We start from the raw sequence: 21,533 nt of genomic DNA on the forward strand, positions 1-21,533 counted from the left end.
TATTAATTAATTAAATGTGTCATTAATTAATTAAATGCAGTTTTACATTTCATGATTCACACGCAACACGAAATCATTAATTAAATGTGTCATTAATTAATTAAATGCTGAAATAATAAATATATATTTTTACTTAAAATGAATTGTATTTTAATTAATTAATGACATATTTCGTTCTAATTTTAATTGATAACACAATTAATTAATGATATATTTCATTCCTATTTTAATTAATTAATGATGTATTTATTTATTTAATTTTGGCACAAAAAATCCTCCATAATCCATACTCATTCTGGAGAAATGTATTAGTGTGGATTGATGGACACTAGCTGAGTAGAAACTTCCCACAATGCAATGCAGCGGTGTTTGTGCTGCGCAGATACGTATGTCATAAGTATAATATTGGTATATAATAATATTATATGTAATATATATATATATTATACTGTTTATAGTGTGTCATACTCTGATATTATTATTTCTATTGATGCCTCTTGTTTTTGCACTATCCCCTTTGCTGCTGTACACTGCGAATTTCCCTGCTGTGGGACTAATAAAGGAATATCTTATCTCTTATATAAAGTTATCTTGTTTTAGGATAAAGGCGAAAGAGTGGAGCGGTGCTGCTACTGCTGCTGTGACAGGAGTTGTTACCATGGTAACAACTCCCCTCCCAACGGCAGGAAGCGACGTGTGGCTCTGAGTAGTGCGTCCAAATTAATGCAGATTACTGATATTTACTCAAAAGTGTGCTGAACTTAAGTATACTTTTAAAGTGTATACTGTTTATTATGGCATTTCAGACGCACCGTATGAGTGATGTTTATTAAGTCTTATTTTATTTCTTATAACTTAATCATGGTGGGGATGGTTATCTGCCCGTGACCCGGGAACCTTGTTTAACGGGCGCTCCCAGGTGGAGGTGGGAGTGCGTCCAGCGTCAGTCCTGAGCTCCTTCCTTCTCAAGCTGATGGAGAGGAAGAAAGATGAGGCTGCCGTCTCCATGGAGACTATGTTTGAGGATGACAGAAGGTCGGAGGGTTCAAAACAACCCAAGAAGGAAAAACCAAGAGGATTGTGATTACAGCCCCGTCACAGTGGTATCCATGGCAACGGTACCTGGTAGAAGGATGTGAATGACCAGTCTATTTAGTTTTATTTTTAAAATAATTTCCTTCTTTGTTTTAATTTGGATCCACAGCAGTAAGAAACAAAGATTTAACATTTATTTGAATTTCTAATCTGCATTTATCTGGAAACATCAGTTTCTGCTCACGTCTCACAACATAACAGGGAAAAAACTTTGAATTAAGATTGAAGCATCAGTTTAAATCCGTGGTTCCCAACCTTTTTCCTTGTTCCCCTACTTGTGTCTAAGACCAGCCGGGCCCCCCGACCCGTACGTACCGGCACCAAAAGAGTAAAGTTATTCGTTACAAACCTTTAATTGAAAAGATTTACATTAATTATGTTTTTTTGATACATTTCTCTTTGGTTTACCCTGTATACACATGACTTTGTTTTTCTCACCTTCATTTTGTGTCACCAATGTATAAAATACACACAAAAAAATAATTGCAAGGACATAAAAATATTTCTGAAAAATGTCTCTTTTAATATGAGAGCAAATTTTTTTTTTTACATTTTTCCCTTAACAACCTGTCGGAGTAGTAGTATGATTAAATGTTGAATAATGATATAATAATACGTTTTTATCCTGATAAATAACTTAGTATTTTAAAATGACCAAAATATTTCTAAGTGGCTTTATAAAGACTTGGATTACTGTATTCCATTAGGTGTGTTATAGGGCTGTTCGATTTTGCCCAAAAATAAAATCTTGATTTTTTTTCTCTCAAAATTCGATTTTCGATTACGATTATTTTGTGAATTGACAAAAGGCAAAGAAATGATTTCAAATATGCAGTTTTTTTATTCAACATTTGCCCCATTGGGCTTTAAGTGCAAACTTTGCTCTTATTAAACCAAAAATGAATGAATAAAGTGCAAAACTCTGTAAAATAAGTTGAAAAAAAGTTTTAAAAAATATAATAAAATATAAAGTTTTATCTCTGGAAAAAAAATAAAAAATCAGCAAATCAGCACTTGCAAACATACAGTAAGTTATATTTCCAATTAAATAAAACAAGACATTTTCTAATTAAACTAAATTGGGTCTTGTGCAAATATAATTTTTACAACTGCATATCCTCAAAGCAGACAAAGTTTGGCCCCCCCCAGGGGGGCCCGGACCCCTGGTTGGGAGACACTGGTTTAAATGTTTCTGTCTCCGACGGCAACAATAACAGCTCAGAACAACCAAAGTTATTTCCAAATGTGTTTATTAGGTCTGAAATCTGCACCCTGCCCCCGGGAGGACCATCCGAAGCCCGTCCCCCCTCGCTCCCTCGTCTGCGGCGGAGGCTCGTCGTCATGGCGCCGCGTGCGGCTGCAGAGGAGGAAGTGAGGAAGAGGAGGAGGAAGAGCAAATGTCCCTGCCGCTCTCTTCCGGTCCGTCGGGGGAAAAACGACAAAAACAAAAACAGAAGAGCCTTCAGGAGCGGGGCGGTCGCCACGGTTACGCCCCGGCCGGGTCCGCTCAGTCGTCGTCCACCGTGGGCGTGATGGTCACGCCTCTCCGGATCTGGCCCCACCCGATCAGGCTGCAGACAGAGAGGGGTTACCACGGCGATCAGCCCGCCTCCCACCCCGGTTACCCCGGTTACCGCCGTTTAGGAATGGGAGATATTTTACAGTTCACGATTTACCGCCAAAAGAATTCCCCACGGTAAGAATTTATCATCTCGCAGTAAAAACGATAAATTCCCGTTGATGTTTTTGTGTAAAACTGATTTATGGTTCCGAGTTAAATCCATGCACAACGTACGTGAAGGAAGGAAGGAAGGAAGGAAGGAAGGAAGGAAGGAAGGAAGGAAGGAAGGAAGGAAGGGATAAAGAAAAAGAGGAAAAAAGAGAGGAAGAAAGAAAGATGAAGAAAGAAAGAAAGATGAAGAGACGAAGAAAGAAAGACGAAGAAAGAAAGAAAGACGAAGGAAGAAAGAAAGAAAGACGAAGAAAGAAAGAAAGAAAGACGAAGAAAGAAAGACGAAGAAAGAAAGAAAGAAAGACGAAGAAAGAAAGAAAGACGAAGAAAGAAAGAAAGAAAGATGAAGAAAGAAAGAAAGAAAGATGAAGAAAGAAAAAAAGATGAAGAAAGAAAGAAAGATGAAAAAAGAAAGAAAGATGAAAAAAGAAAGAAAGAAAGAAAAAAAGATGAAGAAAGAAAGAAAAAAAGATGAAGAAAGAATGAAAGATGAAGAAAGAAAGAAAGATGAAAAAAGAAAGAAAGAAAGAAAGAAAGAAAGAAAAAAAGATGAAGAAAGAAAGAAAAAAAGATGAAGAAAGAAAGAAAGAAAAAGAAAGAAAGAAAGAAGAAAAAAAGATGAAGAAAGAAAGAAAGATTCCCATTGGTGTAGTTTAGTAGTATTTAGTATCTTTTAGAGCAGTGTTTTGGCTCCAAAGACTGAATGTGGTGATAGATTTATAGTTACAAAGGTGGAGTTGAATTGGTATTTTTTTTATCGTCATTTTAATCGTTATGGGGATAAATGCCAGAAATGATCGTGATACACTTCTTAGTCCATACCGCCCATCCCTAGCGCGGTTACCGCGGTTACGGCGGCGCTCTTACCGCCAGTGCTTCTCCACGCGGCGGCTCAGGGCGATCTTCTCGCCCACCTCCGTGCACACCGGGTTGGTCAGCACGATCTTGCCCAGATCCGCCTTGACGGCGCTGACGCGGCCGCCGGTCGACAGCGAGCCGATGTTCACCATCAGCACCTCGTTCTTGGACAGTTTCTGGACCTGATCACGGACGAGAGACGGACGTTTAACCCTTTAATCCGGCCGGAGCGCTGGCTGGCATGGTGCTTTTCAAACTTACCATTACAACCAAATAAAAACAGCAGTAATTCTTTCTGCAGCTTAAACAGGAAGAGTTTCACTTCCATATCCTGCATTCAGTGTCCCAGAGTTTTAATCCATTTAATTGTTTGGAAAATCCCATAATAATCCAGTAAAATTGTAGAAATCATCATGTCTTTGCGGGTTATTTATAGATCCGGTACGAGTTCACAGCTCGTCCTACGTCGACACGTACGTCATCAGGTTGGATTTTTTTCACTAAAAGGAAGGCGATGTCATTCCCCCAGGAAACTAGTCTGTTTGGATTTGCTCGGGCTGCAGCTATCCAATATTTTGGTGATCAATTATTCTATGAAATATTACATCGAATAAAACTTACTTTTACTTAATTAAAGCCCCATTATAAATATACAATAGAAAACAAGACAGAACACTTAATAAAAACCAATTTGTTTCTTTTATGATAATAATTGACATTTACATATCAAGCAAACTGGTAAACAGTTTAAGTTTTCCAATAAAATTATTTTAAACTTAACATTTCTTGAAACATTAAAAAGAACCTGTGCAAAACGTGAGTTTAAATTAATTTTTTATTTAAACGAGGCTCTGAGGCAGAGGAAATTCATCAATCATTTTTTGTAATCGAGTTACTCGAGGAATCATTGCAGCCCTAGAATTTACGCTCTTGTTCGTGCTTTTTATCAGAGATTTTCCACAAGATTACTCTGCGACAACCAACACACACTACGCACTCACTATACAACCCACACACATTATGAAACGGTTTACAGTGAGGAAGTTTGAGCTGAGTTCAGCGCTGGATGAAGACGCAATATCTAAATGTGATATATAAATTTATATATGTCAAAAACTTAAATATAAATTCATCCCAGATAAACTTCCTGAGGTTTAAAAGGCTTCTGTGTTACTTTTTCTAGCTGTGGGATTTCTGTATTTAGAAAAATATGTGTAAAATTAAAAAGCGATTTACATTTTTTTGGTAGTTATTTGCACTTTTTAGCAATTTATGTAGTTAGTATTAGATTATTAAAGATTGGCTCATATGGGTTGTTTTGGTGAAAGGCAAATAAAAATTAGTGATGCACCGAAATGGAATTTTGTGGCCGAAACCGAAAATAACAATAAACACTTTGCCAAATACCGAACATGGTTCTTCGCAGTTTTTCATTTATTTTGCCAATTTTTTCACCATTGCATAAATCAAATAAATTTGATTTAGGCATGCTTTTCAAAGAAAAAAATCTTTTACAAAATTACAAGGTAGAAAATATTTATTGAACATAAAATACTTTTTGGTTGGCCAACGATTTATGTTTGTGGTGCAACAGTTACGGGAGCGGCCAGTCTATTACCTTATATTACAACGCCGTTATTAATTGTTCGTTTTTTTCCCCACTTATTCCACCGAAAGTGTTTTTTTTGCTATTTTCAGCCGAACAATTTCGGTTACCGAACAATCGGTGCATCACTAATAAAAATACTCCATGAAATGGCAGTATATCATGCAGAAATGTAAAATAGAGTTGTTCTATGGTGGGTCATACAGGGTCAACACGACTCGTGTCTCCCACGGTTTCCCATGATGCACTGCTCACCTTGGCGGCCTTCTTGTCCCCCTCGGTGCGGACGCCCAGCAGCCTCCGCAGCAGGAAGTAGGAGATCTCCAGCTCGGTGAAGATCTCGGGCAGCGCCCCCACGGCCCCCAGCACCTGGCCCACCATGCGGTCGGCGCGGCACAGCGTCGGGTCGATCTTGGTGCCGACACCTGCACACGAGCACACGAGCGTGTTAGAGACCCGGGTTTCCTGTGGGGGTTCAGGCGGCGGCGGCGGCTCGTACCGATCAGGCCGCCCGGCGCGGCGTACTGCAGGTCGTTGTGCTCGGCGAACAGAGACACGATCTTGGAGAAGATGGGTTTACACATCAGCTTCCCCTCGTGGTCCTTGGACACGATGCCGGGCCGCACCTCGATCTCCTGGCCCACCTGCAGCGGAGGAGACGCGTTAGAGGCGCGTTAGAGGCGCGTTAGAGGCGCGTTAGAGGCGCGTTAGAGACGCGTTAGAGACGCGTTAGAGGCGCGTTAGAGGCGCGTTAGAGGCGCGTTAGAGGCGCGTTAGAGACGCGTTAGAGACGCGTTAGAGGCGCGTTAGAGGCGCGTTAGAGGCGCGTTAGAGGCGCGTTAGAGGCGCGTTAGAGGCGCGTTAGAGGCGCGTTAGAGGCGCGCTAGAGGCGCGCTAGAGACGCGCTAGAGACGCGCTAGAGACGCGCTAGAGACGCGCTAGAGACGCGCTAGAGACGCGCTAGAGACGCGCTAGAGACGCGCTAGAGACGCGCTAGAGACGCGCTAGAGGCGCGTTAGAGACGCGTTAGAGGCGCGTTAGAGACGCGTTAGAGACGCGTTAGAGACGCGATAGAGACGCGATAGAGACGCGATAGAGACGCGATAGAGACGCGATAGAGACGCGTTAGAGACGCGTTAGAGACGCGTTAGAGACGCGTTAGAGGCGCGTTAGAGGCGCGTTAGAGACGCGTTAGAGGCGCGTTAGAGACGCGTTAGAGGCGCGTTAGAGACGCGTTAGAGACGCGTTAGAGACGCGTTAGAGACGCGTTAGAGGCGCGTTAGAGGCGCGTTAGAGGCGCGTTAGAGGCGCGTTAGAGGCGCGTTAGAGGCGCGTTAGAGGCGCGTTAGAGGCGCGTTAGAGGCGCGTTAGAGGCGCGTTAGAGGCGCGTTAGAGGCGCGTTAGAGGCGCGTTAGAGGCGCGTTAGAGACGCGTTAGAGACGCGTTAGAGACGCGTTAGAGACGCGTTAGAGACGCGTTAGAGGCGCGTTAGAGGCGCGTTAGAGGCGCGTTAGAGGCGCGTTAGAGGCGCGTTAGAGACGCGTTAGAGACGCGTTAGAGACGCGTTAGAGACGCGTTAGAGACGCGTTAGAGACGCGTTAGAGACGCGTTAGAGATGCGTTAGAGACGCGTTAGAGACGCGTTAGAGACGCGTTAGAGACGCGTTAGAGACGCGTTAGAGACGCGTTAGAGACGCGTTAAGCTGGGCATACCAGGGCTGGGGATCGATTCAAATGTCAAGATTTGATTCGATCCCGATATTGATTTGGGTTAGTGTTATTAAAACCGTTTTTTGAGCTGTTGCATGAATGATATGACTGTAGTTCTGCAACATATTACTACTAGTATTATATTGAGATTCAACAGCAAGTATTGCAGCTAATGATGCTGTAAGGACCAATCAGCTCCCAGAATGCTGATAGAACTGAAACAGAAACATCATGTGGGTCAGAATTACCAAACAGATCCAGGGAGGAAACAGAGACGGATGAAATCGCTTTTATTTTTTTCCACATTCCGTTTTTATTTGTTCCATTTTCGGTCTATTTTGGTTTTAAATTTTTGAGCATTTGGTTTTTAGCATTTTTTGCAAATGTAACCCCAAGACAGTATATAAAGTAATGAAATATAGACAATTTATGCAATTATAACCACTTTAATGTTTTCATACCTTTAAACATATTTAAAGGCAAAATCATGGCACCAGTTATTCTCGTGTCCAACAAAACATTCCTTTTTTGAGGATAAACAAAAAAATTACCAAAAGTTGTAATGTAATGATGAAAACAAAAAAAATACATAAATAAATAAAATAAAAAAAAAAAAAAAAAAAAAAGAAAAGAAAAATCGATCTTTAGACATATGAATTAATATGAGAATCAATTTAGAATTGGGAAATCGATTTTTTCAACACAGGCCTAGGGCAGACACTGTGCGATATTTTAAACCGTTTGATTTAGCCCCATCTCAAACTGCACCACTAGATCGCTGAGTTAGAAAGTTCCCATGATTTATGTTCTCACACTGTACGACCCGATGCTCTGATGCTCCGTCTGCTCACACTATACGTTCATAATCCTCATGTCGGAGTTCTGTTACTGGAACTGCAACGTCAAAAAGAAGTGGAAGAAGAGGAGGAACCCCGAAGTGGGAGACGACGAAGATGCTCAGCAAAAACAAACGCGCTGCCTTAAACCTGAATTATGGTTCCGCGTTAAATCCACGGCGTAGGCGTTGGTGTAACGCGGAACCATAAATCAGCCTTTAGCAATTTGTGCCATTCTGTGTGGCGATAAATGAAAAAAGATTAGACAACGTCGTGATTGGACAAGGAATTGGCTGGGCAGACGTGGGAAATGCGGTCTTTTTTTTCTGCTATTAAAACTGATTTGTAATGTGAATTTGCAACACTTTAAACTACAAATAATAGTTTTTGACGTGACATCAGAGATTGCGCATGCTCTCTGTGAAAGGATGAGTCCAGTCGGGTCGTAGCTGCTTCAACTCTGATTCTTTCACGAGGAGCGACCAGGATTTCAAACATGTTTGATTTTCTTGCGAGTAGTGATGCACCGAAATGAAAATTTGTGGCCGAAACCGAAAATAATAATGAACACTTTGCCGAATACCGAACATGGTTCTTCAGCAGTTTTTCATTTATTTTGCCAATTTTTTCACCATTGCATAAATCAAATACATTTGATTTAGTCATGCTTTTCAAAGAAAAAAATCTTTTACAAAATTACAAGGTAGAAAATATTTATTGAACATAAAAAACTGAAAATGTTTTAATTTCCCAGGATTATGTTGTTTTGGTTCCACCTTCTGGTGAATGTTAGCTAAAATTCTTATGGGGTTAGTTTTTGGTTGGCCAACGATTTATTACGGTAGCAGCCAGTCTATTAGGTAAAATTCTTATGGGGCGAAATCTGTCCTGATTCAAAAATAATAGTCGCACGACTGGAAAATCGGTTCAAAACGAGCCGACAATCGCACAGTGTCCGCCCGGCTTCAGAGAGAGGCCACGGTGGCGGCTCGCGGCGGCGCTAGCAGTCCTCACCTTCAGCACGCCCTTCAGGATGCTTCCTCCCGCCACGCCGCCCTTCAGGTCGTCCACCTCGCAGCCCGGCTTGTTCACGTCGAACGACCTGATGACTGAAAGCAGAAGCGTGTAAACGGTGAGGAGGAGGAGAGACGGGGGGGTTTGGGGGCGCCGGGGCGGGTCTTACCGATGAGCCGCGGCTCGGAGATGAAGTCTCTGACGGGGACCGGGATCTTCTTGACGATGTATTCACACACCACCTCAATGTTGTACTTGAGCTGGGCGGAGATGGGGATGATGGGAGCTCCCTCCGCCACCGTGCCTGCAGGACCAACGCCAGCGTTAGAACCACACCAAACTACCCAGATAATCTGGATGTTACAAGTCCAAACTAACTAAATAAATTGCTAAAAAGTGCAAATAACTACCAAAAAAATGTAAAATGTTTATTAAACTGTTCACCCTGAGGGATTTTGGATGTGAATTTCACCTGAACAGGCCTATGCAAAGTAAATCAACAATATCTCCACAATTATAAGGATAATCTTGGTCTCAATGGATAGTTAAGACTTCCCAGCATGCATTTCCAGTGTCAGAAAAATTGTGAATGTTCACATGTCTGAGTAAATTGTAATAAACCAAAGAAGAAAAAAAGATATTTTTATCCTTGTCTATTTTTTTTTTAGTTTGCAGAGTGGAAAACACCATGATAGCAATGCATATAATTATAAAGACACCACTGCCTGGATTCAGCAACTCCTTCACTACAACTGTACCAAGTTACATGAGAATAGCTTAAAGCACATGGATTTTATAAAGGTTTTAGTGTGGATAGGACCAGGCCGACTCTCTATTTGGGTACCTATACTGGGCCAAAATGTACTTAAAAACTACAAAAATACTTGGATACATGATTTCAGACGGCTGCAGCTCCAGAGGCCTGATGGAGGAAGTCTCTACAAGTGGAACATCTCGTTTGAATCGTGATTTTTGGTCAAATAATAGTGTGGATAGACTGAAAATGACGAAATAACGAAACGGTAAAGAAATATAATATACTGCTTTAGGTGGGAATAGTTTGGGGATTTGCTGACGTAGTGTGTGATGAACAATCTGATGTGCTGAAATGTGAGTTTTGGTTTGGGTTTGTTTTGAGATCAGCATGAAGTGGTCGGCCCAGAAAAGATAATGTTCAGTATCATCTGAAATCTTTTCTAGTGTCATATGATACCAGCCACGTGGGGGTGAAGAACATGGATGTTGAGTTCTGTTGTGTTTTGTTGCGGGTGTTGCTCCTGTTGGGGGCACCATCTCTGTTGTTTATGTATTTTGAAGTTGTTATAAACCGGTTCATCCCGGCCGGGCCCGGACTCACCCTGCACGAAGGCCAGGATCTGCTCGTACTGCTCCTTGGCCTGACTCTCCTTCACCAGGTCGATCTTGTTCTGCAGGATCAGGATGTGCTTCAGCTTCATGATCTCGATGGCGGCCAGATGCTCCGACGTCTGCGGCTGAGGACACGACTCGTTTCCAGCTGCACAGAGACACGGACGGGGCTTAGTCTGGACCTGGACCGGGACCTGGACCTGGACCAGGACCGTTACCCCCCACCCCCCACCAAGCAGCCACCACTCACCGATGAGCAGCAGGGCGGCGTCCATGACGGCGGCTCCGTTCAACATGGTGGCCATCAGGATGTCGTGACCGGGACAGTCGACAAACGACACGTGTCTGGAGGAAGAAACGGAGGTGAAGCAGAGATGGAGGTAGAGGAGAGACGGAGGGGGAGCAGAGAGGAGACGGAGCAGAGAGGAGACGGAGGTGGAGCGGAGACGGAGAGGGAGGTGGAGCTGCAGCAGAGAGGAGTTTCCTCACCGGACCAGCTTGAAGTTGCCCTTGGTTCCAGAGATGTCTGTGGGGAACTCGTCGGGGGTGCTGCTGCCGCAGGACCGGTAGCACTCGGGCCGGGGACAGCCGGGGTCGTCCAGCTTGTAAACCTGCAGACGAGGAGATATACCTTTATATACTCAAACTAGAGGGTCACACGACCGTATACTCTTTACAAGTGTCATCCGTCGTATTTTAATCAGAAATTTAGTACCAGTTGGCATTGTTGAAGTTACTGCACGAGACTGTTGATACAAACGTAACAACATCTGCATCCTTTTCAAATTAAGAGCCCCCTTCAGCCCTTTAAAATGATTTTATTGTGGAAGTTGTCAGGGGAACGCACATTAACTTGCAAAGTTCAAGTTAGCGCTCGAAATTGCAATAATATTAGAAAAAAAAAAAGAAAGAAAAACACGATAAGCACAGGAACACAGAAAAGGAGAAGACAATGACGGCCCATATTAAAAAAAGACTTGTTCCAAACATAACAGACTACGGAAAAGAAAAGACGGCAAAAAGTGATTTTACAAAGAATACAGGACTGTCTCAGAAAATTAGAATATTGTGATAAAGTTCTTTATTTTCTGTAATGAAATTAAAAAAACAAAAATGTCATCCATTCTGGATTCATTACAAATCAACTGAAATATTGCAAGCCTTTTATTATTTTAATATTGCTGATTATGGCTTACAGTTTAAGATTCCCAGAATATTCTAATTTTTTAAGATAGGATATTTGAGTTTTCTTAAGCTGTAAACCATGATCAGCAATATTAAAATAATAAAAAGGCTTGCAATATTTCAGTTGATTTGTAATGAATCCAGAATCGATGACATTTTTGTTGTTTTTTTTTGTAATTGCAATACAGAAAATCACAATATTCTAATTTTCTGAGACAGTCCTGTATATCATGTTGGGATTTACAGGAACCTCATAGTGGAACAAAAAATGTGATGCCGGGGCCGATGTTAGAGCTGCCTCTTCAGCGCCGGAGGATAAAAGCGGCTCCACTCACCTTGGCGTTGGCATATCCGAGCTTGATGGTGATGTTTCTCTCCAGCTCGTTCTTGAACCTGACGGTGTGGACGCCGGAAATGGCTTTAACCACTGTGGACTTCCCATGGGCCACGTGACCGATGGTGCCTGAGAGGAGCGAGACGGGGGTCAGATCGGGGTCAGATCAGGGTCAGATCTGGGTCCTCGTTCATTGTTAACCTGAGACTAAACCTTAAATGTCCTACCAATGTTGATGGTGGCCTGTCTGCTGATGATCTCTGGAGAAAGAGGCGTCAGGGTCGACACGTTCTGCAGAGAGAATGAACTCCGTTACAAAACCCCTCCCAACAAAACCACTGGAATTCCCCGAGCCGAGCAGCTTCCCAGTTAATCCTGACGGGAACAAAGCGGAGCGGCGCTCCAAACACAAACCCAACAGGACGTCGTTCCTGTCAGCAGGTATTCTAACAGCTCTGCTGCATCATCCCTCATTTTTGGGACTTTTTTTTTATTATGACTTTTATTTCTTGGATTTAATCTATTTTTATGTCTGCTTTTAAATTCTTTTACTTTTTACTGCTTTTTTTTTAAACTAGATTTTGTACATTAAATCTTCCATTCTGAAGGCTTTAAATAAATATTTAACAAAATAAAAGGAATACAACTCAAAAAAATAGAATAAAAACAACTATATGGGCTGAATAATAGAATAGAAAGCCTTTATTGTAATTATAATAATATAATGAGATTAAGCAGCAGCTCCATAAAAGTGCACCCATGTAAAAGGCTATGTAAAAAAAAAAAGACTAATATATATATATATATATATATATATATATATATATACACACATACATACATACACACACTATCAAAATGAATGGATCAAAGAATATTGCACAGTATGAGGTAGCTTATTGGTTCAGAATAATGCACATTAAAACTTATTTCAACATTTACTTGAACTTTTCTTCCTTTGCAGACGAATGAAAACAGGATTTTTCATTTCACAATTTGTCAATGTGTTATGATCCATCCATTTCTGCAGACTTTACATTAAAAATAAATAAAATAAGTTGGAACGTAGGGAATTTAAGGTTAGCAGTGAGGTGATTAAGTAAATAATTAATAAAAATAAATAAATAAATAATAAATAATTAATTATGTGATTAAATCTATACTGGAATTGAAAACCCGAGGAAAAAAACAAAAAAACTCTCAAACATTCAAAGTGGGCTAGTAAACAGCACATTTTCACAGTTTCAACCCCATCACTGATGTTTTTCTGCTTTTTACTCTTACCCTTTTTCGCTGCATGAGATTAAATATTCATCATTTGTCACCTTTAAAAATGATGTAATATACTTACAACTAAAAGGTAAAACAAAGAGCATTGTATTGTTAAAATTGATCCGACAGTTATTGGAGGTTTCAGAAGACACAAACTGTGTTTTACAGCAGCTTTCCTGTCTTTAGAGACCATGTAATCCAGATCAGAGTAGTCTGATTACAGTAGTCTGATTTCAGAGGTCTGTAACGTAAACCTGCTCTAAACACCAAAATACACAGTAAAATCCCCCTTTCACAGTCAAAATAAAAGCTTTGACCGATTAACGCTATAGAAATATTTAGTCCACATTCGGCCCGGTGTTTTGCCAATTTCTGCTGCTTTGCCAAAATATGCTACCTAATGATTTTCTACCTTTGTAGAGCTACAATTTACTGTGTTTTACTCCCTAAACCACGCGCGATAAAAGTAGCTGTTTTCACCTAACAGCAAACCATACGCTCAGCGTGGGATGATCCTGGACTGGTAGCCGACAGAGTACAGTTTCTTGCATTGATTTTGGTGTACAAGATACATTACACCTCCAAAATACCCTTGTACTTGTCTAAATACTTTCAAAATGTAAAAGATGTTCACCACCATAACACTAGAGGCAGCTCCACAAATCACTTTCAGCCCAGGGTAAACTCCAAGAAAGGTTCAAATTCGTTTGCATCCTATTCTACCAACATGTGGAATTCCTTACAGACAGCCATAGAAGAGAGCAAATCCCTAATCTCCTTCAAGTCTGCCCTAAAAACCACCTACAGGAGGCTGCTACTCGTAACTGGGAATAATCAAAGCCTCTACTGCACATCCCGCTGTTCCTTATGATTATTGTTTCTTGTTTTGTATTACCTAGCTTATTCTATTTGTCTCATCACCTTTTTAGTCTCTCTCGGTGTAAAATAACAGTAATTCCCCCCTTTTCTTTTCTTACAATCTTCCCTACAAAGTACTGCTTCTTACCTGTATGTCATTCAATGTTATACGAGTTAAAAAAAAGGTCTCCAATGTAAACAAGTGTAATGCTTTCTTGGAATAATGCCTTTTAGTTGACTTTGTATCAGTGAATCTGTACTGTCATGAAACTGTACCTGATCCTATGCAATTCTTCTAATAAATTCTTCAATCAATCAAAAAAACCAACAAGCTACCTGCTGAGAAATGCTACTTTGTGCTTCTGCGCATGCGCACAGTCGATTTTCAAAGTTTGCATGATTTCTTGCACGATGTAAAATTGATAATATGGGATGTTGAGTATTTGATCCTTCAAAATACACTACCCATGACATGAATTGCATTACACTTTGTGAACATTAAACGATAAAGAGGGGGAAAAAAACCCAATTATAGGGCTTTATTTGATATTCATTCAGTCATTCGCCGTTAATTAACCAGGCAGGTCATTAAGAACATTCTTATTTACAATGACGGCCTGGTAAGAGACAAGGAAGTGGTTTAGGGAGTAAAACACAGTAAAATTGTAGCTCTACAAAAGGTAGAAAACCATTAGGGAGCATTTTTTGTCAAAGCAGCAGAACACCGTCCAGCCCTCCGGGGCCAGGCCGGCATCATCCCCCCTTCCCCTGGACCCGGCCCTGGGCCTTTCCTCCCAGAACCCCCGGACCAGGACCAGGACCAGACCCGGACCCGGGTCCCCCACAAACACTCACCAGCTTGCCCAGGTCCTGCCGGGCCAGGTGCGGCTGCCCCAGCGTGGTGCCGGACTCGTCGCCCGCCATCTTCACCAGAGGAACGGAAGAGGAAGCGCTGCCTGACCGATAACACCGAACTCTGCCTTTACTTTACAAAAAAATAAATAAAACAATGTCAACAATCAGGTTTGAATTCCGGCGACAAAAAAATAAAAAAAAAATCAGAGTGAGGATTTATTTTTGGACAATTTGAGCTTGCAAATCGCGTAATTCCTCAAAATGAAAAGGGACGGGGTCCTTTCTTTACGGCTGATGCAATTCAGCTCAACTACAAGGAGCAATTCGTTTAATTACCAGGAGCGGCTCTTCTCTCTTCCTCTATAATCGGTGATTATCGGCTAAAAGACGTGGATATCCGATGTCTCCTCTCGGAAAAAAGATGAAGGTTTCGTCCACACGCTGTAATGGCACAACGTGATGGGACCGTCGCTGGCTGATGACGCAAGCTCGGCGCTGTAGTTCTTTTTTTCGGTTTGTAGTTTTTTTTTTATTAACAATTGCAAACATAACAATGATAACAAAACTTCACATTATGCAAATTCACGTCGAATTATAACATATAAAGAGTACAACTCAAATAAAAAAACAAAACAAAAAGCACAACACATTATAACCAACCAGGGGGGGTGAAATTATAACAGAAGGCCAAAACATTTACATACATTTATGGTTTTGATTGCCTTTGAATTATTAGAAAACTTAATAGAGTCCAGATACTGTTTTAATTCACAATGAAAAGTAAAAAAAAAAAAGGGTTTTTTGCGTAAGAATTTAGATTTGTGGATGTGGAATTTTGCGAGGATAATCAACAAATTAATAATAAATGTTTCCTTTGGCTTTGCTCTAATTGTTACATGGTCAAAAACACCAAACAACACATCCTAAAAACACCAAACAACACATCCTTGGTTTGTAGTTCTTTATGGAAAGATAGGTTTTGATGCTAGTGTAAGATTTAAAGATGAAGTTAATTTAGCCAGAAAATATATTTAGAATGTTTATGTAGTTAATTAGTTATGCATTTGTGCTTTATTATTTACATGGTTACAGATTCAGATGTTTATACCAGCACAACAATTAAAACACTCATTTGAATGTTTTTTTTTTATTCAACATTTCAAAATTACAAAATTCCTTTGAGGAAACATTTGTTTGCAACTGAAACATAAGTTCACAACACACAAGCGAATATGTAACTATACATTTTTTCCAAGATAAACTTCTACATTTAAATGCCTAAAGTTAACTCAGAACTTGGTAAGCACTGTTTTAAGTACGCTGCACCTGTTGCCTGGAATACATTGCAAAAAACTCTAAAGCTAAAGGAGCTCATCAATCTTGGGGCTCTGAAAACTCGTGTGAGAGAAATTGGAGCAGCTTCTTATCGTACTTGTTTCTGTTTTTAATGTGAATCCAGAGCCTTAGCCCTGTTCCCCCTTGAAATGTATTTTATCTGTCTGTGTCATTTCTATGCCTTGTAATTGTTGTTTTGTTGTGTGACTTGTGTGTCTGCAATTGTAACTTCTTTTATGCTGCTGTCTTGGCCAGGCTTCCCTTGGAAAAGAGGTCATTGTGTCTCAACGGGACCGACCTGGTTAAATAAAGGCAAAATAAAAAAAAATAAAAATAAAAAAAAATAAAAATAAAATAAATAAAATAAATTTAAAAAATTTAAAAAAATAATCACAAAATAAAATAATCACAGGGGTTGACATTTCAACAAAAATGTATAAGCGTAGCAAGATTGTATCTTAAAGAGCAAGAGACTCTAACATGGTTTCACATAAATCATTTATAGACTGATTTTCTTTTGAAAGTACCTTAATAGATGTTATATACCTTTTTACTTCGTTTTTAAAACAGACTATGGAGGGTTTGCTGTTTTTCCATGTATTTTTATGTATATGATATTTACCCAAAATTAGAATTATGTTCACCATCTTGGACTTGGAACCTTCTTTGGCAGACCATCCATATCAATCATGACCTGAAACTTGCTAAACAAACAGTCGTTGATCCCAATCTTTAATCACCGATAAACATCTTGCCAAAAAAGCTTTGTGACCGAACAAGAAAAGAATAAGTGTTCAATTGTTTCGTGTTCTGTTTTACAAAATATACAACGATCTACGTCAAAATTGAACCTTCTCCTTAGGGTTTCAGCGGCAGGATAAATATTGTTTATTATTTTAAACTGAATTTCTCTCGCTTTGGGTGAAATTGGCCATTTAAGGTAGCTGCTGTATATCTTTGTTAACGTTACTTCAATTTCTGTTATCTTTATTTTTGTTGATTTTTTGATATCATTGAATAGCTTTTCTTTAAACACACTTCCAAGTACTTTGTTATTACATTTTCTTTCACCAAATTTCAATTCACCGACAGTTTGTAGTTCTTTATGGAAAGATAGGTTTTGATGCTAGTGTAAGATTTAAAGATGAAGTTAATTTAGCCAGAAAATATATTTAGAATGTTTATGTAGTTAATTAGTTATGAATTTGTGCTTTATTATTTACATGTTTACAGATTCAGATGTTTATACCAGCACAACAGTTAAAACACTCTTTGAATGTGGTTTTACCACAGTACCTTTCCTCGGTCTAGGTCATTCCTTGCTCCTGATTGGTTGGTTTAGTCACATGGGGTCAGAAAGAAGAAAGTTGTTGGTTGTCATGGTGATTTCTGATGTCGGTGTTCTGCCAATTTCTGCTGCTTTGCCAAAAAAATGCTCCCTAATGGTTTTCTACCTTTGTAGAGCTACATTTTTTACTGTGTTTTACTCCCTAAAACACTTCCTTGTCTCTTGCCAGGCCGTCATTGTAAATAAGAATGTGTTCTTAATGACCTGCCTGGCTAAATAAAGACGAATGACTGAATAAATATCAAATAAAGCCATAGAATTGTTTTTTTTTTCTTTTTATCGTATAATGTTCACAAAGTGTAATGCAATTCATGTCATGGGTCGTGTATTTTGAAGGATCAAATACTCAACATCCCCTATTATCAATTTTACATCGTGCAAGAAATGATGCAAACTTTGAAAATCGACTGTGCGCAGAAGCACAAAGTAGCATTTTCTGGCAGGTAGCAGAAATTGGCAGAACACCGGGAGTTTCAGTAAAAGTTCTGCTGGAAAACTAACATATAACTCTCTCACGTCTGCTGTTTTCTCTCATGAAGAGTGTCTGATTACCACCTATAAACCCTCATGTTACACTAGTATAGTGCCAAGTCAACCAAATCATTTAAAGGAGGTTTAATGTATTGCTTTGCTACGATTAGGGTAATTATTAACTTGTAATACAACTTAATTTAGTTTTAGACTGTTAATAAGTAAGAAGCAAAACGATAACGCCTCCAGAGACTAGGTGGGTGTCAAGGGGGAGTTTAGCAAACAGTCTGGACCATAAAGATTAGACTTTCATTCAAATATAAAACCGTCAGGGCCACACGTCCTACTGAATAAAAGCAGAACCTGCAGCTATCAGACTCATTTCTTCGTGAACACGATTATAGTTTGTGTTCGGGAGACAAACACCTTCTCTAACTTCAAAATTAGGGTTAATATAATATACTTTATTAATCCCCTTGAGGAAAGTTGTCCTCTGCTTTTAACCCATCAGCAGTTACACATCAGGAGCAGTGGGCTGCCATGTTTTCAGCATCGGGAAGCAGTTGGAGGTGATTTTAAAGTCAGAAGTATACTGAGGTGGTGGCCTCATTCCTAATACAGCCAAGCTGTGTTTGAAAAAGGTGTTTCCATCACTATAAAAGATCCTAAGTAAAATATTAAAACCATTAAAATAAATATGAGAATTAAAGCTGCAAGCAGCGATGAACGGGCCCTCGCACTCACGTCAACCACCCCCCATAAGCATATCAGAAATGACACTTACGACTTCCTATGTCAAACCATTCAAAAGTTATAGCAGAAAAAAGGGACGACCAGTCAGAAGAAGGCGGGGCTAATTAAGGCCAAAGAAGCTCAAGGACTCATTACAGAGCCCCATGACACCACCCACGACTCTCTATTTCAAAACATTCAAAAGTTATAGCATGAAATAGGGACAACCAATCAGAAAAAGGGACTGGGCTAATTTTCACCAATTATGGTCAAGGACTCAATGCAGAGTCCCATGACACCACCCACGACTCTTTATGTTAAACCATTCAAAAGTTATGGCAGAGAAAAGTATTCTAGGGGGCGCTGTTGAGCCATTTTGCCACGCCCATTAATGCAAACTATTAAATATCAAATTTTTTGCCAGGCCTGGCTTGCATGTCAAATTTGGTGACTTTTGGGGAACTATCAAATATGGATCAATCAGATGAAGGGGGGGCGCGCTTTTTGGCGTCTAGCGTCGCCATGGTAACACTTTTGAAAGAGAAAAGTAATGTGTGTAGTCGCAGGATGGAGACGCACATTTTGATGTATAACACATTTGGGTTTACGATACGGTTCGGGCCGTATTAATTCTCGAAGGAATGGCATATATTGCTCCAAAATTACGCAATTAATGCAGAATGTTCAAAATGGCCGACTTCCTGTTCGGTTTCGGCCATGGCGCCAAGAGACTTTTCTTTAAGTTGCGACATGATACAGGTGTGTACCGATTTTCGTTCATGTACGTCAAAGCTTATTATGGGGCTTGAGGCGCAAAGGGCCAAATCCACAAAAGGATTGCGCGGCTTTTGCGGCCGCTAAACCGGTGCAAATGAGACAAAAAGAGAGCGTCTAATTCACAAAGCACCCGCAAAGGGCGAATTGCTCCACAAACTGCGCTGCCAAGCAAATAGTGGCAGTCTGCGCCGGTGCCATTTGCATGCATGCAAATTAGGTAATTCGGCGCAAAATTGCCCCCTTCTATGCAAATAAGCCTCATTGCAAAAAGCGCCTAATTCACAAAAGCCAGGGCTATTTGCCACACGCAAAAATAGTGGAGCAAATACCGTGTTTCAGAAGCGTGTATTAAACTGAGCGCAAACTCCTCACTCCCCGTCTGTCTCTGTTTCTCTCTCTCAATGTCATTCAAGCCTGTGTGATACTGAATGATATTAAGGGTGAAATCTACAGTCAGACATGACTGTACACAGTCAGATCAAGTGGGGTTGTGGACTTATCTCGGATTTAAAAATAAAAATAACAGGACGGAGCTCAGGATTCATCCATACAGTAGGCTAGGGGCTGCTTTATTACAAACAATTCCACCATATAAACATATAAATCTAGAATGTGTGTGTTTAACAGCTTAATAATGTCATCACATATCACAACATATATCAGACTTAAAATAATAAATTAAAATAGCGCTGATCGTGTCCCTCTGTGTGAAGCTCAGTCAGTCAGGACTCTGCTGCTGCTGCTGCTGCTGCCGTGGTGACATGCGGGGAACCTCCTCACACTTTAGGACAGAACAAATGAGGGGCTGCGTTTAGGGAGCCCCACGGAGCCCCTAAAGGGACTCAGATTTTTTTTCATATATATGAGTTTTACTCGCGCGTGAAACCTTTACGTGCAGGTGTATGGTGCCTAAATTAGGGTCCCGCGTTAAAACGACGCAGACCCTACGGCGTAGGGTACGCGGCGACGCGCACCTGCGCCGTAGGCTCTGCGTTAAAGGAACGCAGAACCATAAACCCGCCCTGAGCAGCTCTGAGGGGAGACGGGAGAGGAGGAGAGGGAGCGGGGGGTGAAGCGGGGCTGCGGAGCCGTTTTCGTATCGCTTTCATACAGTGTACACATACAGCTTTCATACGTGTAGCAAAACAAAGAACATGAATTACCATTAGATCCTGATCTGATCCCGATCCAGTGTTAATGAAGTTACTGGTGCTGTGCCTTGTGCGTAAATGCGCACAGCCTCTTAACATTTGACATTTCATTAGCTTATGTCATACAGACACTGAGGTCTTCTTTCTCTATCTATCTATCTATCTATCTATCTATCTATCTATCTATCTATCTATCTATCTATCTATCTATCTATCTATCTATCTATCTATCTATCTATCTATCTATCTATCTATCTATCTATCTATCTATCTATCTATCTATCTATCTATCTATCTATCTATCTATCTATCTATCTATCTATCTATCTATCTATCTATCTATCTATCTATCTATCTATCTATCTATCTATCTATCTATCTATCTATCTATCTGCATGCGAAATAGAAGTACAAATACGTGAAAGTTGAGTCTGTTGTGCTCTCTGCAGTTTTCATTAGGGACCAATCTGTGTGCTGAAATACGGAGAACACTGGAAACAGCTCCGCTCACTCAGACAAATGCAAATTGCACTCAGCCGCAAAACTTTATGGGCGTGTTTGCGCCGGTATATCATTAGAGCAAAATCTTTTGTGAATAGGACCTTAAAGCAGGGCAAATTGCGGGCGCAAATGCAGCGCAATTCACAGCGCTATTTGCGGGCGCAATCTGTTCTTTGTGGATTTACCCCAAAGTATTTTCGGTCTGAACCAATCAGACGAAGGGTGGGCGCGCTTTTTGGCGTCTAGCGTCGCCACGGTAACGCTTTTGAAAGAGAAAAGTAATGCGTGGTGTCGCAGGATGGAGACGCACATTTTGATGTATAACACACTTGGATGCACGTTACGGTTCGGGCTGAATTAACTGCCGAAGGAATGGCATAAATTTTGCCAAAATGACACGATTAATTCAAAATGGCCGACATCCTGTTCGGTTTCGGGCATTGGAACCAAGAGACTTTTCTTTAAGTTGTCCCATGATACAGGTGTGCACCGATTT

At 40.6% G+C, this 21,533-nt stretch overlaps 1 protein-coding gene across 1 annotated transcript; it reads right to left on the bottom strand.

Annotated features, from left to right (window-relative positions):
* Positions 1-2,328: 2,328 nt before the first annotated feature.
* Positions 2,329-15,198, bottom strand: eif2s3 (eukaryotic translation initiation factor 2, subunit 3 gamma). The gene is made up of 13 exons (XM_061713626.1): positions 15,059-15,198; positions 14,723-14,852; positions 11,965-12,028; positions 11,739-11,866; positions 10,708-10,829; positions 10,469-10,563; positions 10,208-10,366; positions 9,020-9,154; positions 8,851-8,945; positions 5,791-5,935; positions 5,547-5,716; positions 3,695-3,867; positions 2,329-2,666 (listed from the first exon to the last, which is right to left on the bottom strand). The coding sequence occupies exons 2-13, from the start codon at positions 14,789-14,791 to the stop codon at positions 2,603-2,605; spliced, it is 1,419 nt and encodes a 472-aa protein (XP_061569610.1). The 5' UTR covers positions 14,792-14,852; positions 15,059-15,198; the 3' UTR covers positions 2,329-2,602.
* Between the last annotated feature and the right edge of the window lie 6,335 nt (positions 15,199-21,533).

The sequence above is a fragment of the Cololabis saira genome, chromosome 22 (assembly GCF_033807715.1).
Source record: "Cololabis saira isolate AMF1-May2022 chromosome 22, fColSai1.1, whole genome shotgun sequence".
In the NCBI taxonomy this organism is placed as follows: domain Eukaryota; kingdom Metazoa; phylum Chordata; class Actinopteri; order Beloniformes; family Belonidae; genus Cololabis; species Cololabis saira.